Raw genomic sequence first — 21,249 nt, forward strand, 5'->3', positions numbered from 1 at the left:
CAGGGGATTCTTGAAATCTGTGTGCCTCCTGCCGTGCAGAGAGGAGGACGGAGAAAGAAGAGGCAGCGGTCGGCGGTTAAAAGGTAAGTGCTATGTTATTCCCCCTCCTACCTCCTTCCGTCCCCCAGGCTCCCCAGGCTCCCCCGCCCCACCACCTGTGATCAGTAGCAGCCACTACTGCTTTTAAGAGACAAACTGTTATGTGAATCTGATGTTTTGGGTTAATGTACTTTAAGTTGTTAATGGGTACATTACATTAATACAGTATTTTCTCTAGAGAGCCTTTAATGTAAAGTTTTCGTTTCTTTGAGATGAGTCATTTTTTTCTATCTTTTAGAAACACCATTTAAGAAAGTCTGCTTGAAATGTTCTTTCAAGATCAAATCGAGATTATTTTGATCCGTTGTCGCAGGGCCCCTGAAAGGAGTAGGTCCCAATCGCCGGTGCCTTCTTTGCCTATTTGGTAATCCAGAACTGAAATCAAGGACTGTGTGAGGTTGAGCCGTCAACCATACAACATTCGAACTTTCAGTGAGTCCAGCACGCCACTCACAAAGGCAGCCTGTGTCTGTCCCAACCATCTCAAGAGTGCCCACTGCAGCTAGTATAATGGCTTCATTGCAGCACTCTGGGAACATGTGGATTCCTGAATTATCACTGGAGCAATGGATGGCCGGTCCAATGAGGAGTTGTGGCATCCTTGTGGAATGTGGACTACAGTCTGGGACCTCCACAGATCGAGCACCTCGTAGTATATGAACGCCTGTCGGGTATCAAGAGTACCAGGCAGACTGTCCACACCTACCTCGCGTCATCTATGTACTGAGCACCTTGCGGGATGTGGAAACCTGTTTAGGGTTTCTTGGAACCGAGCATTTTACAGAATGCGCTGAACCATTGGTGAGGTCTAGAATCTGGTACCTTTCTGAGATTGGCACATGAAACTCTGTACTGAACATCTCGTTAAGTGTGCATACCTGTTGGCATGTGAGCACTGTGCCCCACACAGGATGGGGACTTCTACCAGGCACGCGAAGTGCAGAACTGCTATGTAAAAAGTGCATCTTTCCAGCCTTGAGGCACTAAACTCCAACTAAATTGGGCACTTTGGTCTCAAGAACTGTGGGAATGAGGCACCCTTCGCAGTGGGCACTTTTTTTTTACTTGCAGAACATCTAATCTATTGTGTGTAGTATCTGTATAGAGTGAACCTAGCGAAAAGGCAGTCAATTGCTGTAAAGGGTGAAAGGCAAAGATACAGTCAATGAGTGATTGGAAGTGAAGCTGGCTACCAAGAGTGGAAGTCGAATGTACTTTGTGGTGATGCAGTGTTCTTTGAAGAGGTGCTTCTTTAGCTCTTCCTAACCTGGAGCAAGGTTGGGGCAGTCCTCAACCCACGACATCACTAGAAATGCGACAGTGGATGATTGAAGCATCATCTTAGCAGGCACGGCCCGTGCCGGGCGTTATACTGGGGCGGTGACGTCAGGCAGGGGACGGTCAGGGTGGGGGGTTGTAAAATGCGGGATATGGACCATTAGAGGTAAGTACCGATAAAAATAAATAAAACGAATTTCATTGTCCACGCTGCATCGCCAAATGTGATGCAGCGTGGGCAACGAAATTCATTTTATTTATTTTGATCGGTACTTACCTCTAATGGTCCATTTCCCGCATTCTACAACCCCCCACCCTGACCCTCCCCTGCCTGACGTCACCGCCCCAGTATAATGCCCGGCACGGGCCGTGCCTGCATGTTAGACGTCTCCTTGACCAGATCAAGTGGGCCCAGCTCATGGCAAAGTAGCTCAAAGGGGTGTTGCTAATGGTGCATAACGTCGGTTTTAACCTAGCATAGTCAACAGCAGTGTGAGACAAAGTCACTGCTGAATTAAAAACGTGTGTGTGTATGTGTTTGAGAGAGAGAGAGAGAGTGTGTGTGTATGTGTGTGTGTGTGTGTGGGTGGGTGGGTGGGTGGGTGTGTGTGTGTGAGAGAGAGCGTCTGTGTGTACAAAGTTCTGAAAGGTGAAATCATAGTGAAGACATGAAAGGTAGGAGGAAAAGTTAAAGTACATGAAAGTGTCATACCGGGGTGGAAACCAGAAATCATCACCAGGCTTTGTTTAAGTCTCAGTGATCAGGGCCTCATGATAAGCGGCCGCTTAATTCCGAAGGAGTCGATAACAGCAGTTAATGGCCCCATTGGAATCATGTGATCCGCAGGAACACCGCTTTTCTCTATACTTTCACCTGCAGATTTTGGCTGCTGAAAACTGGATAGATTAAGAGCAATATGCAAAGATTGTGTCTCACAAGCCAAAGGCTAGTAGTGTGCGGTGAGTTCCCCATTGACCTCAATGGGCGCTTCAACATTATGCTGCATTGTATCATGGGGAGCCAGTCAAGGTCAAGAGAACAAGCATGATGAAGGAAGTCGTTACATCAACTTGCGCTGGATGGCGCTATAACCTAAGGAATAGTAAGATTTACTATTCCAACACCTTCCCTACGGTACGTAGACTGGTGCTAGAATAGTAAATCTTACTACTCCTAAGGCCAGGTCCCTCCAATGCAAGTTGTTGTACTGACTTGCGTTGTAAAAACTGCGATGTAACATACTGTGATAATTTTGATCGCGTTGTTACATCACATATTCCAATAAACTCCACTTATAACTCTACTGTCGTTTCAGCCTTGGTCATTTCAGCTACACCCCAATACTACAGTAGCATAAGAAGACGTTGTGAACAAATTACAAATGCCTGTAGCTATGAATCTCTGATTAACATGTTTTGTGTACATGGCTCTGTGTTAATAGTGACCTTTACTCAAGGGCAATGGATTGTGAGTACTAGGCTCCATGTAGAATGTGCTCACCTACCCTGTCACCTCTAACTAGAGGAAAGTGCTTTTTTGAGGGGCGGTCACTGTATATCATATACCTGTGCCATCAGGCGTGGCGCGGACAAAGGTGGGCAACATGCGGAGGCCGGCTACCTCATGGGTAGCTTTCCTCAGGCCACGCTTCATCTCAGCCGTCATCCTGGCCTGAACCTGCTGCAGCTGCTCCAAGGACAGCTTGAACGGGGCCAGCGTGTCATCGATCTGCTGTCGCTGGACCGCCAGGCGGGTGGCCACCGCCGTCACCATGGCGGCACCCTTCCCGCTGCCATCTTCAGACAGCATGAACTTCACTGTGCAGTGGGGGGCCAGCTCCTGCAAGGCACTCTGTAGCCGCTCACTGAACCTGGAGATGTGATGAACATAGAGAGGTGAGACCAGGGCAGGGCTGGGAATCAAAAGCAAGCCCTGGCAAAAATGTTCAACTCAACCCTTCTCTCTTCCTATCTCTTTCTTTCGAACCTGTCTCTCTCTCACTCGCTCGTTCTTGTTCTCTTCCCCTCTCTCTCTCTCTCTCTCTTTCTCTCTCTCTCTCTCTCTCTAGCTCTCTCTCTCTCTCTCTCTATCTCTATCTCTCTCTTTGCCTGCTATGCCTCCTGATAAAAAAACAGGGCGAGATGGAGGAGCAGGAAGCAGCTCTGGGCCTTCAATACCCGGAGTAAAGAGCAAGCAGAGAGAAAGGAAAGAAGAAAAGGCTAGAGAAGGACAGAAGCGAAAAGAGAGTAAAAGAAAGATGGGGGAATGAAAGAATAAATAGTTTTTAGGGGAGTAAAGAAGGAAAATCAAAGAGAAAAGAGGAGAGAAGGGGAGAACATATGAGAGAACGGAGATGAGGAGAGAAGGGAAAGAGGTCAAAAGAAAAGAACATACGAGAAGACAGTAACATCAGGGTAGCAAAGAGAAATAAAGGACAGAAGTATGGGTGGGAGAAGGTGAAAGTACAGGAGTGGATGGAACAACAGAGGGGAGGATGAGAGAGAAGGACAGGATGAAAGAAGACAGGAATGGAAAAGAACTGCAGTAGGATGCGTTCGAGTGAGGGGAGAAAAGTAGAGTTAAAGGAGCGAAATGAAGATAAAAGAGAATACCACAGGAATAGCGTTGAGTAAGTACAGAGCCAGAGAAGTTTAAGGCATGAACAAAGTAGACAATTGCCCAAAGCCCCAACCTTCCAAGGGCCCCCCTTGAAAGGGAACTTGTTCTCTCTCCATCTCATGTCTCTCTATTTCTACGTCTCATCTTATCTTCTACTCTCCACCTGACACTACCTCTGACTGTCTCTCATCATCCAGAGATTTTTGAGGCCACTACAAGGACCTATTTTGTGTGTGATACCTGTTCTGAAACTTTGGCATAATGAGGGCTTGGATTAGCAGGAAATGGGTAATAAAATTTAAAGTTGTTCTGAAAAGGAGCCCCCAAATAGCCCCTGCACAGAGCCCTAAAAGTCCATAAGATGACATTGGACAGAACAGCTGGATATAGGTCGTTGTTGCATTTACATAGTTTAGGGAGATTTGAAAATGGAGAAAACCACACAATCTGCCAATACCAACACTGATTCAATTAGAAACATCCATTCTCTGATAAAACCACCTATTACAAAAAGACAGAATCAATAACATACCAATCACTGCATAGGCGCACAGGGAGTGGACATTTATGACCAGTCCTAGCCACTCCCAATGGCCAGTCAACATATGTAAGAAAGCAACTGGGGACAGAGCCTAGAGTTCTCCCTGGCAATTATCAACTCCTATGTCGGCAAAAAGCTGAGACAAAACGTGAGGGCGAATGAGGAAAATTAAAGGGATGAACAGCTATGAGGGAGGTGCAGATATGGATGCAGAAACAAGGTGGTCAGTAGCGGGGGAGAAGGCAGGGAACCCCTAGGGGCGACTAGTCGCAAGTACTTACCCTCGTTCAACTAATTCTGAAAAAGCATTCAGGGGCGGCACTAAGAGGCCATACCCTCCATACTGCCTAGAAAGGCATGTTCCCAACCAAGGGCTTCACTGCGCAACGGAGGTCCACAAAATATGCACACAGAGCGCCAAGCAGTTTGCAACAACGCCTGAGGTGGCGGCGCACTTACAGCTGGCTGTCGCCACATTCATGACTACTGGTGCAGACGAGGACTTTAGTGAAGACAGACTAGGAACAAGCATTTGCCATGCAATAGGTCTTGCATTTACGAGAGTTTGAGGTATTATAATTGTAAATGACAATGTATTTTATTTATGTGCTGTTTTTAAAACAGATAAATAAAAGGCATGATCATTTGTAATACCAATTGCTTAAAGCCTCGCATATGCGAAACCTATTGCATTGCACATGCATTCATCGCCCATGCAGCAGCAGGCAGGACAAAGCTTTTTGAGAAAATAGTGCTCGGAAGCTGTAATTAAAGCCTACTGAGTAAAAACACAAGTAACAGGGGTGTCACCATGGGAGGTTACAAAATAAGACAAGGAGGTACTAAGGAGAGACTACTAAGCCTATTGACCAATGGACAGCCACAATTTACAGTGGACCATGATACAAGCCAATTAAAAATATGGGTGGAGAGTGGGAAGAGTTTCAAGTCTGTACATGAATACAACATGCCTCGCAGAGCAGTGCATGCGCTGCCCAGGCTCGATCTAAAAAACAGAGACAGAAGAGAGACAAGGAAGAATGGAAGAGAGAGGAGAAAGAGGCAGAAGGAAGAAAGCAATGAGAGGGTAGGAAATAAATCGCCGGCAAGGATGAGAGAGAAGTAATTGGAGGAGAAGTAATTAGAAAGTTATGAGAGGGAGGAGAATAGAGTAGAGCATCTAAGAAAAACATCATAAATAGAAAACAAGGAGAAGAAACAGTGAGGAAGATACCAGGAAACAGAAGGAAATGGAGGTGAGAGAAGAATGAAGAGGAGAGACATCTGAAAGGAGGGAAAATTCAAAGAATTAGATAGGAAACACAAGTAAAGAATGCAAACAACAGATTGGAGGGACGTGTTAAGAGTGATAAGTGAAATGCGATGAGAATAGAGAAAGAAATTAAAGATAGGATAAGAAAATAAGTGGGTGATAGAGGCAAGAAGAGGGAGGAGCGTGCTGAGAGATGTAAAGACAAAGGAGAGAGGGAGGGGTGGGAGGAGGGGGCACACACACGGAAATGGGCCCCCTTGTGCAGGGCCTACACCTAAGGGTCGTGTATCCTGCTAGAGCAGGACCTCGACTTACCTAATAAAGCGCACTTGGAGAGTCCAGCACGGAACAAAATGAGTGGGATGGGCCAACTCTCCTCTTATAGTAAGTAAGGAGTGACGTGTGTCTGCCATGTTGGAGAGGGATGAGACGATACAAAAGGGGATGATGGACGGAGCGTTTGAGCAAATCAAACACTCACCCCCAGTCAACTGATCTGGGTTTAATCCATCACCATTCTTTAGCTCACTCAGCCACCCCAGTTCAGACATGGCCATATGCAAATCAGTCTGACCCTGTGCCTCATGGGAACAGTCCAGCCCGAACTGCCAAGCCATGTCTTCCCTGGACCGGAAAGAAGCATCCTGGGACCGGTTTCGGATTCATAATCCTCATCAGCCAGGCTATCTTGAATCCAGTGGCCAAGTGAGCAAGGGACTCACGTCTGAGCATACCCTGCCAACTTAGGGTGAACAAAGCGATACAAAAGGGGATGATGGACGGAGCATTTGAGCAAATCAAACACTCACCCCCAGTCAACTGATCTGGGTTTAATCCATCACCATTCTTTAGCTCACTCAGCCACCCCAGTTCAGACATGGCCATATGCAAATCAGTCTGACCCTGTGCCTCATGGGAACAGTCCAGCCCGAACTGCCAAGCCATGTCTTCCCTGGACCGGAAACAAGCATCCTGGGATCGGTTTCGGATTCATAATCCTCATCAGCCAGGCTATCTTGAATCCAGTGGCCAAGTGACCAAGGGACTCACGTCTGAGCATACCCTGCCAACTTAGGGCGAACAAAGCGATACAAAAGGGGATGATGAGGCATGGGATGCTAACTTTGCTTTGGAGGGTTTTGGAGCGGATCGGAAGCTCACTTTGTTGCTCATGTGGCAAGGAAGACTTATGAGGAGGTCATGAAGAAAGTAGAAAAGAAAAGCACTGATCAGCAAACAGGACAGAAGATAACGTAGAAGAAAAAAGAGTAGAAAGAAGAGAGTAGTGAAACTAGAAGAAATTGGAGAGAAATGAAGAAACACAAGAAGAAACAGGAAAGAAGATAGATGAAGTGAGAGGCAGAGAGGAAGTTCAACAAGAAGAGTAAAGAGAGGGACTGCAGAGAAAGCGAGAGAGGAGAATAGAAAAACTCAGAAATTTTAAGACACACAGCGAGAATAACAATGTTTTATTCTAGAGAGCTAAAGCACCACTGGAGGAAATAAGAGCAGCAATGCTCACCCAGCTGACACTCACTCACTTCACAATCCTGGAAGGACGAGAGTATGAGCTGCCTTCAGAGGGATTACAATCTGAGACCTTCAGAGTGTGCGGAGATTTCTTCAGCCGGCACACCTATCCACTAAGATGTTCTAAGGGATTCAGAGAGAGATTGCAAGCCAGAGAGAAAGGGAGGGGCGGGAGAGAGAGAGAGAGAAAGAGAGAATGCAAGGAGAGCTACACAGGAGAAGCAATACGTAAGTAGGTGAATCAGTGAATTCGCAAATCAGTGACAGTGAGTCTGTGAAAAAGTATTCTCAGAACACCACAGGGCTCCAAAGGGGCATTGCTTGTGAGCTGACCAGCAGCCATAAGCTAAAATATGTTCTTGTTTTACAACTGTTGAGTCTTGAGAGCAGAGGCTTGGCTGTAACAGTGGTGTTTCAGTGTCTCGCTGTTGTCTTGTAGGTGTGCAACCAGTTGTTCTACAGTCCAGACCTCAAGAAGGGGTGAGTCAGAGAAACAAGCAGAGTGCAGAATTGCCAGGCTGGTCCATGTCATGGAGCTGGGACCTTCAGTCAGTACCCAATCAGATGTGGTATGGAATTCCAGTTCGGGTTGAACTGCTCCGATTGGAGTAGGACCTTGGCTGGTTTGCATATGGTTGATCCCTGTCTGGAGTGTCCCAGTCACCAAAAAATACGATTGATGGGACGGCAGAGGCGGAGATCAATCCAAGCAATCCATATTTCCCTTTTTTTGTTTTCCTTACAGAGATGTGGAGTTCAGACTGTCTTCCATCTTCAAAGTCACCTGATCTCAAATCTGTCAATGTCTCCTGGAGTTTCCTGGTGGCTGGTAAGCCTACCTTTGAGTCCACGAGATGGCAAGGGGGGATCTGGGACCAAACCAGGCTCATTTCCCATCCACTGCTCCCTGGGACTGCAAGGACATGGGTAGGTTAAGTTAGATGCCCATGTTTGACAAACCACTCAGGTCAGTGAGAGAGCTCGAACCCAGGATGCATGCAGAGCCAACCACAAGAAGGGAGGAAGTGTTTCCAGGATATTACTAAGACAACGAGGTGGAGGGGAGGTGTTGTATGGGTCACTTCCAATGTTCCACCCCAGTCTCCCTGCACCAGGTGTGTATATAGAAAAACTGTTTGCTTGTGAAAAAGAGTTGTGTTTGAAAAGTGGGTGCTCTCTCTCTCTCTCTCTCTCTCTCTCTCTCTCTCTGTCCCTCCCTCTTCCTGGTGCCCTCTTTTTCTGTCTCTTTCAGAAATTGCACTAAATTAGGCTGCTCGTTGTTTGGTAGGTCAGGAATAAATCACTTCAATGCAGCAGGAAAAGGAAAGAATTAGGAACCAGTCAGATGAAATCAAATATAGGGTAGACTTATAAAGACCAAAAAGCAGGAGCCTACTAGCTGCCATTAAAATAGCACCAGAGGTTCAGGTCATATTAAAAAACCTTCAGCCAAGTGGTGTATTTGGCCACCAGGATTCCTCAATGGCAACATTAGCCAGACATGCATCCATTATCTCTCTCTCTCTCTCTCTCTCTCTCTCTCTCTCTCTCTCTCTTTCTCTCTCTCTCTCTCCAAACACATGCACACGCACGCACACGCACACACACGTGTGTGAGCGAAGAGCCATCATGGTCTAAACCATATATGCAGATTTGAACAATGCAATACGCTATTTATTATCAGTAAAAGGTGTATTATGGGGCCATGGCTCACAAGAGTTCAAATCATAGGAGGGGGATAATGGTTCTTCCTAACATATAAGTTTCAAGCAATGATGGCCATGTGTAGCAGTTGTACACAACTGTACTTAACCAAAACCCGAATAAAAGAGATTAAATCCAGGACTCGAGATGAGATAAAGTCATACTGAATGGGTCTCGTGATTATTAGCAGAGCTATTTACTTCCTTTCAGAGAGTAAGCAGTGTTTTCTGATGTCACTTACATTGTACTTCGGTTCTAGTATGGAATTTGATCTTTGCACTTTAGTAATACATATGCGAGTGTGTGATTATTAATATAGCTGCTCTAGCACGTTATTGGGGCAAGATTATTTTATATATGTATAGAATGATCGCTGCTGCAGCTACTATGGGCCCGATTCACAGAACTGACTTAAGATAAAATCCTAAACTTACTACTTTTGGTATTCACAGAAGTTAGGATTTTGTCTTAAGTTTGTCTTAAAACAGACTTAACACAGACTTAAGTTAGGATTTTGTCTTAAGTCTGTCTTAAGACAAACTTAAGACAAAATCCTAACTCCTGTGAATACCAAAAGTAGTAAGTTTAGGATTTTGTCTTAAGTTAGTTCTGTGAATCGGGCCCTAAGTCTGTAATTGTGTACTAGACAATGTGATGGAGAGGGTGATATAAAGTGTAGAAGATAAAGTAATAGACTGTGTGATAGCTACTATGAAAGATACTGCATTAGTGTGCTTATGTGCACTGGAAGACTTACTTTGGGTGTTTCTTATATACAGTTCCATCCACCCCCACTGTTGTGTGGAGTTCTGTCAATCCTCGGTTCTTCTGGATTCGCGTGACGATGGCCGCCAGTCCAGCAGCGCACAGTCTCGCGGAGCGGGTGGACACCATGCTGCAGACCATCCGGACGTTGAGGCAGTCCGCGTCGCTTGCTTGTAGGCCAAACTGGGACAGAACCTTCTTTACTCCTTCCAAACCGCTGGTGTCACTATGATAGGGAGAAAAGTGTCAGGTTGTCATCGAAGGGACCCCACAAAAAGAGTCTGTCCTTGGCACCTGCACATCTGCAGAACATCAGAGAAGGGTTCTCCCAGGCGGTGTTTAAAATGAGCCGGTGGTTTCTGGTGCTCAGCACTTAATCATCAACACCGGCACTTTTCATGAGCACCAGTTAAGCACACAGGCAGGCATGGGGAGATTAAGTAATTTGCCCAGAATCAGCAGTTGAGCTGACGCCGAAGCTCAAACCTGGTTCCCCAATGCCTAAGTCAGCAGCTCCGGCCATTACACCACATCCTCTTCCCACTTTCATAGCTAGTAGTAGGTTTTGTTTTAGGCAGCGCTAACAGGAGAAATGGGCTGGTGCAAGCTGCCTCCTGACGAGAGCCCCGGTGCTTATTTTTTCACACATTAACCTCTGCTCCCAGGCCTATGCCAAATACATCAGCACAAAGGGTCCTGCAATCAACTGAGAATAAGAATTGGTGCTAGTCCTTCTAGGTATCAGCAGAACAGGTACTCGCCCATAGGTAGAGGAACACCAAGGGAGGGGGTTTATCTACAAATCATCATAAGTGATGCTCCAGATAGTCTTCAGAGGAAACTCTGAGTTGAGTTAAACTTCGTACTTAATTTGTAAAAATCGTACGTTTGTTTAGAAGCCGGCTGCCAGTATTGTTGAATGCCAACATAGCGAATAGCAAGGCTGCCTTGTTTTGATTCTACCTCATGCCTCTTTCATCCACCACCTTCGCTTACTGTCCCTTTCTCTCAGTCTTGCAAGTTGTTTTTCATCCGCTTCCTCCATTTGTCGCTGTATTCCTGTAGTCTCTTTCTTGTTTTTTATCTCTTTTTCTGCTGTGCGCCCTCTCATTCTGTGTCAAAGATGTATCATTAAAACAAGTCCTGATTCTCCCAAAAGAGCAACCACACCACTACCTGCAACCACCAGTACACATTAGGCACTGGTCAATCTTTTTTTTGTGTGCAGTTTTATATAGCCCAAACTTAACCCAAAGGTATTGGAGTGCTTTACATGAGCACCAGTTGTGTTACTCAAGGACACATTCGTTTTTTGGTAAGCACAGGGACATTAAATGATTTGCCCAGAAGCACAGGATGTTGAGCCGACGCCAAGACTCAAACCTGGTTCCCAGTTTCAAAGTCGGCAGCTCTGATCGTCATGCCACATCTCCACAATCTTTCATAGTTTGAAAGGTATGTGGGAGAAAATAAAGAGAGTAACTCTAAGGGCATGATTCACAAAGGTATTTTCTGCAGAAAAACCCTCCATTTACAACGGCCAAGAATTTTATGTTATGTAGAATTCCACATGGAGAAGAGGCGGTCTCAGCAAGTTGCAAGACCAGGACAATATTATGCCCGGAAGCATCAGCCTGGCCAGGTATTATGCCTGTTTTGTGTATGGCGGAAAAGGGTAAAACTATGTTCAGGAGGAGTCGTATAACTCTACCCATATTTTCTAAACTAAACTATAGTACTCACTCTTCTATAGCAGAAACATGCTTGGTCTCGAAGCTTCCCTTAGTGAGGAGAGCAGGTGTGGCACCTCTGTGGAAAAGAAGTCCTTGCGCCGCCAGCTTGACCATGATGAGTCGTGCGATCTCCCCCATGTACATGCCACTGATCATCTTCTCAAAGCTGTGAGAAAGGCCATATATGTTAGGTGTGGGAAACAACTGTCCGGAGCAATGCTTTAACACTCGCTTCTGGACTCACACTTACCTCTGCTTCCCCGGATTCAGGGACTCCTGGTCCACTTGGTGATCAAACTCTGTCTGTATGTGGGCCAGTGCGCCATCGTCACCGAAGGCACCCCACTCCATGTTCACACACATGCGGCCTTCGTCCCCCTCGAGCCGCTCCACATTCCGCAGCTCTTCCATGTAGCAGGCATTGGAGCCAGTGCCTGTATGCAGACAACAAACAAAGAAAGTGTGAAGCTGCTGGTTGATGGAACTGTACCCAAAGTCACCCACTTGGGGGTAGATCAACATGGCTTTTGCCTCAGGTCGAAGTGGGTGGGACTGGTACCCTAGGTTTTGAGAAAACACAAATGTCTCTGGATTGTGACTTTGAGTTAAGCAGCACACATAGAAGTTACAAAACAGCATTTAAAGATTGTTTATGTGCAGGAAGGGAGACCTTTGTGCCCATAAACAATCTTCCCCTCATTGCAGACACCCTTGCACTAAGGTGCAAGGTGGCCTGCGTTGGCGCTAGGCAGCTAAAGTTAGCACCAGCACAGGGGGAAACACAGGGCTGTGCCATATTCTAGTAAATATGGTGCAGCCCTGCCTTTCTGAAGTGACCAAGTGTGTCATTAGCCTTTCTTGGCTTAACGACACGCTTCACCACTTTCTTGTGAATATGCCCCTCTGAGGTTAGAAACACACTCAGCCCCCCCAAAAATAATGCTCTCTCCACCTGGAAACACCATCTTTCCCAAAAAAAAACAAGAACCCTAAAGAGGTTTTTGCAGGGAGTACATGAAGTGAAATACGAAACTCCGCCCTTTATCTAAGAACAAATCCCTTATATGAGAATTAAAAAAAAAAAAAAAGCTCTAAGCCACAATATCTCCTCAGCGCCACGTCCAGTTCTGATTGCGCACAAGTTGGCCGTCAAGGATGTCAGTATTTGGGCAACCCAACGAATACACTGAATTGGGATCAAGGCGGATATGCTCTAGATGTTACTGCATATGCGGTTAATCTGAACTCTGCCTACTTTCATTACCCAACAGCAGCAACACAGACTGGTACATTTAGCAGTGCACTCCTTAAATCTCCCCTTACTGTCCAAGACAACAGGCTGACGATTCCATGATTGTCCTCATTAACACCTTATATTCATAGGGCCTCATTTATGAAAAGTGACGCATCGCTGCAAGAAAACAGCGATGCGTCACTTTTCATTGCGCCCTCCTTGCGAGCCCAATGATGCGTCATATTTACAATATGACGCATCATTGCGCAAGGACTTACAGATACGTCAGTATTTCTGACGTATCTGTAAGCGCAAAAGTGACGCATTGCTGGAGTGTGTCACAAAAGTGACGCAACTCCAGCAATGCGTCCTTTCACATGGGGCAAGCCCCATGTGTAAGGGCCTATGTCAGTCTTACGCCTGCTGTGAGGCAGGCGCAAGATTTTGACGCAACGGCGTTCTAGAAGTGACGCAGTGAAATCTCATAGATTTCACTGTGTCACTTCTACGACCTTTCTTGCGTCAATACGCCCCCCTTGCATACATTATACCTGGCGCAGGTATAATGTGGCGCAGGGGTTTACAAAGTGAAGCATCTACCTAGATGCGTCACTTTGTAAATATGGTGCAACAAGGCGCATTTTTTACGCCACTGGTGCGTCACAAAAAGTGACGCACCAGCAGCGTAAAATTGACGCACAGCCTCTTAAATGAGGCCCCTATTTTCTTGACTTCAACTTGAATAAATGTAATAATCCATGCTTTCCTAGATATTCCTTTGGACTTCATGCTTCTCTGTAAAGTGCTCGGCCTCCCAGTCTTTCTAGCTCACGCTACATAAAACTACAAATAAATGATTCCACAGACTCACCATTGAATCAGGGCTATAAAGTGAGCATCCCTCTGCCTCAGCCGTGTATGAAAGAGCGCCCTGTGAAACCCAAGATTAAAGGGAGATACACAGATGACTTGTTCTCAGATGAAAAGATCAGGGTTCTGCTGATCTGGTGTCTGAGCAGAGCACAGCTAAGTGACCCATTTTTGAAAAGTCCAACAGACTCGTGGTGAAGAGCTAAACAAATCCTTATTTGTCTTATTACTGAAAAAATCAACTCCTTCAACAAATCTTTAAAAAAGCACAGCTCTATCAGAGGACAAGGATCCCCTGATTGGTGCATTGTTGCAGAGTACAAATATATACTTGGCTAAAAGCACAGACGAGCACAGCTCTTTCACGCATCCATGGCTGAAATAGTACACAGCTCCCTACTTAAACTTTGAATGAAATGTGCAGAGCTCTGTGGATGATCCAGGGCTGAAACATACACAGCTTCCTGCTTACAAAGCAGCTTTGGTTGACCAGGGGCTGAAAAGTAACAGCTCTACCTAATCCAGACCTGAACAGCCCAGAGTTTTGTTTAGTCCAGGCTTGAACTGAAGGCAGTAATACCGGAGCCAGATCTGAGAAGCAAACAGCCTGTTTCACACAGCTCCGAAAAGCACACAGCTCGACTTGACTCAGATGTGAAAAGCATGCAATTCTAGGTGACCCCGACTTAAAAAATATACAGCTCTACTTGAACCAGACCTGAAAAACACACAGCTCTACTCGACCCAGCCCCAAAAGGCAAAGAGTTCTACTTAACCCAGACCTCAAAAAACAAATAGCTCTACTGGACCCCGCCCTGAAAAGCAAACAGCTCTACTTGAACAACCCCCGAAAAGCAAACAGTTCTACTTGACTCAGATGGGAAAAGTACACAACTCTACGTGACCCAGACCTGAAAAGTAAACAGCTCTACTTGAACCAGACCTGAAAAACACACAGCTCTACTCGACCCAGCCCCAAAAGGCAAAGAGCTCTACTTGAACCAGACCTGAAAAACATACAGCTCTACTTGACCCAGCCCTGAAAAGCAAACAGCTCTACTTGAACAACCCCCGAAAAGCACAGTTCTACTTGACTCAGACGTGAAAAGTACACAACTCTACGTGACCCAGACCTGAAAAGTAAACAGCTCTACTTGAACCAGACCTGAAAAACACACAGCTCTACTCGACCCAGCGTCGCAAGGCAAACAGCTCTACTTGACTCAGACCTCAAAAACAAATAGCTCTACTTGAACCACCCCCGAAAAGCAAAAACAGCTCTACTTGACTCAGTCGGGAAAAGCACACAACTCTACTTCTCCCAGACCTGAAAAGCAAACATCTCGACCCAGACCTGAAAAGTAAACAGCTCTACTCGACCCATACCTGAAAACCGCATAACTCTACTTGAACCAGCCCTAAAAGGCAAACAGCTCTACTCGACACAGCCCTGAAAAGCAAACAGCTCTACTGACCCAGACCTGATAAGAAAGCAGCTCTACTGACCCAGACCTGAAAAGCTCACAGCTCTACTTGACCGATATCTGAAAAGCACACAGCTCTGCTTAGTTTAGTAGGCCTCAAAAGACTGTGCCACTTGACAAAAAAGTAAATAAGCAAACCGCTCTGCTTAATAAAACCTAAAATCCACAGCTCTATTTGACACAGACATAAGTAGCCCACGTCTCTACTTCACCCAAACCTGAAACGCGCACAGCTCTGTTTGGCGCAGGCCTTACAAGCGTGCAAGTCTATGCACAACTGATGACCACACAGCTCAATTCACCCAGTTATCTGAAACCCCAGGGCTATGCTTGGCCCAGAAGTGACAAATCCGCCTAGCTTAGGGCTGCAAAGCACACACCTGCAAGAGTTAGGGTGGAGGAGTGCACAGCCCTGATTGACTCCATGTTTTATCTGTTTGCTTTCCACAGGTATTTCGAACAAACAGCTCTCTGATTTACCCAGGGTTTGAATGCATGTGGCTCGCTGTTCACCCTAGGTCTTTCGGTACATCCCGCTGTTCGAGCAGATTTTAAAGCCCTCAGTGGCTGAGCCTCAGCGATCACGACCATCCATTTTCTATAACAGCTCTGCCCTGGGGTAATAACCTTGGGAAGCAGTGACAGGCATGCAGCAGTAAGCCCCTGACTGCTTCTTGATATATTCCATGAGACCTGCAGCATTGCAAACAGTCCTAAAACTCAACTGTTCTTAAGAAGCCTTGGCAAGACCACGAAAGTCAGAAAACCAAGAGAAAGCATGCTGGATAAGATAAAGTGCATGCATATGCCATGTAAAAGTGAAAGAAGAAGTCTGGGCCATAAACCACCAGCGGATGTACGTTATTACCACGCACACTTTTACAACGCGTTCCATTACAACGCGGTTGTAACAACGCAAGTCGTTACAACGACTTGCGTTGGGGGGCGCAAATTAAAAAAATGTAATTTACTATTCCAACACCAGTCCCCGTGGATAGTAGGGAAGGTGTTGGGATAGTAAATTAAATTATTTACTATCCTTGAGCGCCCCCCAGCGCGATTCGTTGTAACAACTTTCGTTGTTATGACTGCGTCGTAATGGTACGGCGTTGTAACGCTTGCGTTGTAAACGTCGCATACCACCAGCGGCATCTCAGTGAGGAATTATAGTAGGGGGCACAAACCATAAACTTGGTTACCTGTTGAGTATGAGTTATTATAACCCAGTTGGGTGTCACTCATGTTATTGTGCTCAGAAAGAATCTCCCTTGCCAGGATTCAAACCTGTGACTCATCCACAGGTAGCAAGCAGATTCTTGTCAAAGACACTTAAGCCCATCGAGGGGTGTTGTGGCTTTGATTCAGCCCTGTGCACTGTGTGATACACACTGATGCCTGCAACACTGTGCTCTATCTGTAAATGTAGGTTACACAAAGAGATATGCAACAGATACATTACATCTCAAATCTATCCTTTTAGCAGTTATACATGTTATGCTATGTTATGTTATATTGATTTGTATAGCGCACGAATCTCCCAAGAGCGTATCCAGGCACTTGGGCAAGTGTGTAGGTTTGTGTTCCCCATGGTGCGTATACAAAATGCGAGGTCCTCAGCTTCTTACGTAACTCAAGAAGTAAGGCGGAGGCTCTGATATGTTGAGGGAGGTTGTTCCGTGTCTCGGGTGCGATTTAGGAGAGTGAGGGACCTTCAGTTTTGGTTTTGCAGATGCTGGGAATGTGTGTGAGTGAGAGTGAGGCATAGGGTAGGTGTCTGTTGGGTTGGTGAAAGGGTATGCAGCTGTTCAGGTATTCTGGTCCTATGTTTGGTAAACCTTTGTATGTGAGAAGATTGAATTGGCTGCGCTTGTGAATGGGGAGCAGTGAAGCTTCCTGAGTTGCGGTGTGATGTGGGTGTGGCATGGCATGGCATCGGAGGTCGAGTACGAGGCTTGCAGTGGTGTTCTAGATGGTTGGGAGCCTGTGTAGGAGTTGTTTGGAGATTCCTGCATAGAGAATGTTGCTGTAGTCAAGCTTGTTTCTGATAAGTTCTTGCGTGACGGTCCATCTGGTGTTCAGAGGCAACCATTTGAAGATTTTTTCTCAGAATGTGTAGGATGTGGAAACAGGAGGTGCACACTGATGAATTTGTCATCTAGGATGACCCCTAGATTTTTTGCGTGGTCTGTGAAAGTGGATGGCGGTCGTAGCTCAAAAGGCCACCAGATGGAGCCCCATGGGGAAGACTTGTTGCCGAAGAACAGTACTTCCGTCTTGTCAGAGTTGAGCTTCAGGCAGTTGGTTTGCATCCAGTTCGGTACCATGGTCATGCAGTTGGTGAAGCTGGTTCTGGCGATGGTTGTGTTGTCCATCAGGGAGAGGATGAGTTGGGTGTCATTGGCGTAGAAGATGATGTGATGTCTTGTGATCGTTTGATGTTGGCGAGCAGTGTTATGTATGTGTTGTAAAGGGTGGGGCTGAGGGATGATTCCTGTGGAACTCTACTTATCAATTTATTAGTTTCTGATGTGAAGAATAGTAGCCTGACCCTTTAGATTCTTCCGGTAAGGAAGTAATAGATCCATTTCAGAGAGCATCCCTGTATGCCAATCTCGTCTTCTGATGAAGGTGTTATGAGAGACAGTGTTGAAGACGCAGAGAGGTCGAGCAAGATGAGGGCCACTGTTTCTCCTCAGTCCAGGATGATTCTAATGTCTTCAGTGGCCGTAATGAGTGCTGTTTCGGTGTTGTTTCTTTCTGAATCCTGATTGAGTATTGTCTAGAAGATGGTGAAGCTTGAGCTGGGTTGTGAGTTGCTTGTTGATGGCTTTCTCAATCCCTTTGGCTGGATAGGGAAGCAGAGAGATGGGTCGGAAGTTGCTCAGTTGATTTGGGTCGGCTGTGGGCTTCTTGAGGAGGGCGTTGATTTCTGCAATTTTCTATTCATATGGAAAAGTGGCATATGTGATGGAGGTGTTGATGATGTGGATCATGGTGGTGCTGATTGGTGATGTTCCCCGGTTGCAAATGTAGTAGGGGCATCGGTCCACTGGGACCGAAGTGGATGGTCACATGATTGCCACTGTGGTGTTTCTGGTGACGGTTGTCCATTCGGTCAGGTGGCTGCCTTGGTTGCTGGTGGGTAGGTACACAACACGTTCTCTGGGGTTGGATTGGTATACGAAGTTGCTGTAGATCTTTGCGATTTTGCTTTGGTGGAAGTTTGATAGCTTATTGAAATGTTGTTGGGAGGCAGCGATGTAGTTCACAGTGGTTGAGGGCGAGGTGAAAACCTTAACGATCGAGAAGATCTCCTTGCAGATGTTGGAGCTCCCCTCAATGCGATCCACTTGTCCTTTTTTCTTGGTATCTCTTATCTGCTGGAGATAGGGGTTGAGTGAAGCCTTGTGGGTAGGTCTGTCGGTGGTGTTGTGGCTGGCTCTCTATTTCTGTTCAAGCTGTTTACAGTGTTGTTTGGTGTCTCTGAAGTCTTCTGTGTACCAGCTGGCCTGCTTGTTTGATCTACTATACTTGTTTGGTTTGATGGATGTGAGGAGGTCTGTGCCGTTCTTGATCCAGTTGTTAAAGTTATGAGGTCCTTGTCAAGCTGTGGGGCTAGGTTGATCAGTGCTGAGAGCGCTAAGCCAGTCTGCTTCTGTGAATTTGCTTCAGCTGCGGTTTGGAATGCTGAACCTGTTTGGGGTGTTGAATTGAGGTGTGTTGACTTGGTAGTGGATGATGGAGTGGTTGGTCCATGTGAGCGGGAAGGTGGAGTTGTATTTGATGCTGTCACTGGTGGTGAAGATGGGTTCCAGTGTGTGTCCTGTGGTGTGTGCTGGTTCTAGGACGAGCAGAGTGAGTCTGATGTTGCTCATGCTTTCGAGTAGTGCTCTGGAGTAGGGGTTGTTTTAGTCTTATAGGTGAAAGTTGTGGTCACCTACGAGAATGTAGGCTCTGGATTCGATGGTAAGCGGAGCAATGAAGTTAGTGATGAAGTTGGTAAAGGAGGCTCGCGGTCCAGTGGTTGGTAGGTGAGGGTTCCGTTCAGGCTGAAGTTTTCGCAGATTTTCAGATTGAAGTGCAAGTGTTCCATGAATAGGGTAGTGTTCTCTATGGATGTTGTGCATTTCATGGATTCCCTGTAGATGATAGAGAGTCCTCCTCCTGGCTTGTGAAGGCAGTCCTGTTGAGCGTTCTTGTAGCCTGCTGGGATTGCTGTGGAGATTTCAGGAGCCGATGAGGGGTTGAGACAGGTCTCTGTGATGAAGAGGATGTAGGCCCATATTTCGATAGTGTGTTTGCTGAGTGATTGTGTGTTGAGAAGCATGCATGAGAATGAGTGTTGACGTGCAGGTTTGCTGTTGTGTGTGGTGCAGACGTTGTTGGTGCTTATGTAGCATGAGTTGGTATGGGGTGTTTAGGGCGTTGTTAGTATTTGCATGGGGGTTGTGGGTATGTGGCTACTGGAGAACTGGCAGTGGGTGCAGGTGCAAGTACCTACGGTGCTGTGAGGTGTGGCATGGCATCAGGTGGGGGAATTTCACCCAGGGTCTATTGACCTGAGGAGTTCTGTTGAGAATCACTGGTCGGTGATCGGACCAGGGTTCCTGGTGCTAGGTGTGGTCTAGGCGTGGATGAGCACAGACAGGTTTGCCTTTGGTGCTCCATCAGCGCACCCGCTGCGCATATCTACTGCGTATCTGTGTTGCAGCTGCCATTAACACATCCTGGGAGGGGGAGGAGTGCAGGGAGCTGTGAAGTCATTTCCTGTGCTGATAGGAGATGGGAAATTAAGTTCTCTTGCTTCTTTTAAAGATGCTTTTGGCTGGGAAACCAGTAAGGCCACTTTCTGTCCAGATGGATGATGGGAAATTCAGTGATGTCACTTCCTCTGTACGTGGATGATGGGAGATTCAGTGATGTCACTTCCTGTGCTGATGGGTGATGGAAATGAAGTCATTTTGCTTGGCTTCTTCTTTTAAAGATGGTTTTGATAGTAAAACTAGTAATATCACTTTCTGTCTAGACAGATGATGGGAAATTCAGTTATATCACTTCTCATGTGGATGGATGATGAGCGATCAAGTGATGTCACTTCCTATGCTGATGAGTGATAGGAAATGAAGCCCTCTTGCTTGGCTTCTTCTTTTAAAGATGGTTTGGGGGGAACCAGTAAAGTCACTTCCTGTCCAGATAGATGATGGGAAAATCAGTGATGTCACTTCCTGTGTAGGGGATGATGGGAGTTCCAGTGATGTCACTTCCCGTGCTGATGGATGATGGAAAATGAAGTCTTCTAGCTTGGCTTCTTCTTTTAACAACGGTTTTGACAAGAAAATCAGTAATGTCAGTTCCTGTCCAGATGGATGATGAGAAATTCTGTGAAAACACTTCCTGTATAGGTGGATGATAGGAGATCCAGTGACATCACTTCCTGTGCAGATGGGTGATGGGACATGCAACGTATAGGTTACACATAGATGCCAGGCAGGGGGCTAATTAAGTTGAGGGCAGACTGTTTGACATTTAGAGGTGAATGTGAAAGACTTCACCGGTGCGCACATGTGGTGAGTATTAATGTGCATTTATATACCACACACTACATACGGAATTTAAGCTTGGATTTCGGAAAAATACATGTTATTGTTTCCTAAAATAAATATATATATTTGTATTGACCTTGAAAGAACAAGTGGCTGACTTGAACCTGTGTGAAACATAAACATAATTCAAGTCTGTGAACTGCAGATCATAAAGAGATATCTGTAGCATGTGCATCAACCCACTGATCTACCTTACCAGAATTGAAACCTGCAAGCTCTAGGCTGCCCACAAATTCCTATAGTAGTCAAGTAAACCACATAAGCTTTCTGACCAATCTATGCACATTTGTTTCTTTCGCATATATTTACCATGCAGTGATCCCCAACGAAAAACTGAGTCTCCTGCATCAGAAGTGAATATATCAAGGCTGAAATAAATGCGCCTGAGAAGAACAAAATGTGATGGATAAAATGCTAGAAATAATCTTAGCTACTGGCAATTACTCTGGTTGCATCTCTGGCCTTCCTTATTAGCTCCCTGCGGCATTATAGTCAGGGGCCAAGGATATGTAATT

At 46.0% G+C, this 21,249-nt stretch overlaps 1 protein-coding gene across 1 annotated transcript in view; it reads right to left on the reverse strand.

Annotated features, from left to right (window-relative positions):
- HK3 (hexokinase 3) overlaps nucleotides 1–21,249 on the reverse strand; it is a 330,397-nt gene that overhangs the window by 67,824 nt on the left and 241,324 nt on the right. Inside the window, exons 8-11 of the mRNA XM_086931767.1 lie at nucleotides 11,794–11,977; nucleotides 11,554–11,709; nucleotides 9,803–10,036; nucleotides 2,944–3,248 (exon numbers count right to left, since the gene is read on the reverse strand). Of these exons, the coding sequence (XP_086787893.1) occupies nucleotides 2,944–3,248; nucleotides 9,803–10,036; nucleotides 11,554–11,709; nucleotides 11,794–11,977 (879 nt within the window). The remainder of the gene's footprint in view (nucleotides 1–2,943; nucleotides 3,249–9,802; nucleotides 10,037–11,553; nucleotides 11,710–11,793; nucleotides 11,978–21,249) is intronic.

Source organism: Lissotriton vulgaris, chromosome 7, assembly GCF_964263255.1.
Source record: "Lissotriton vulgaris chromosome 7, aLisVul1.2, whole genome shotgun sequence".
Lineage (NCBI taxonomy): Eukaryota > Metazoa > Chordata > Amphibia > Caudata > Salamandridae > Lissotriton > Lissotriton vulgaris.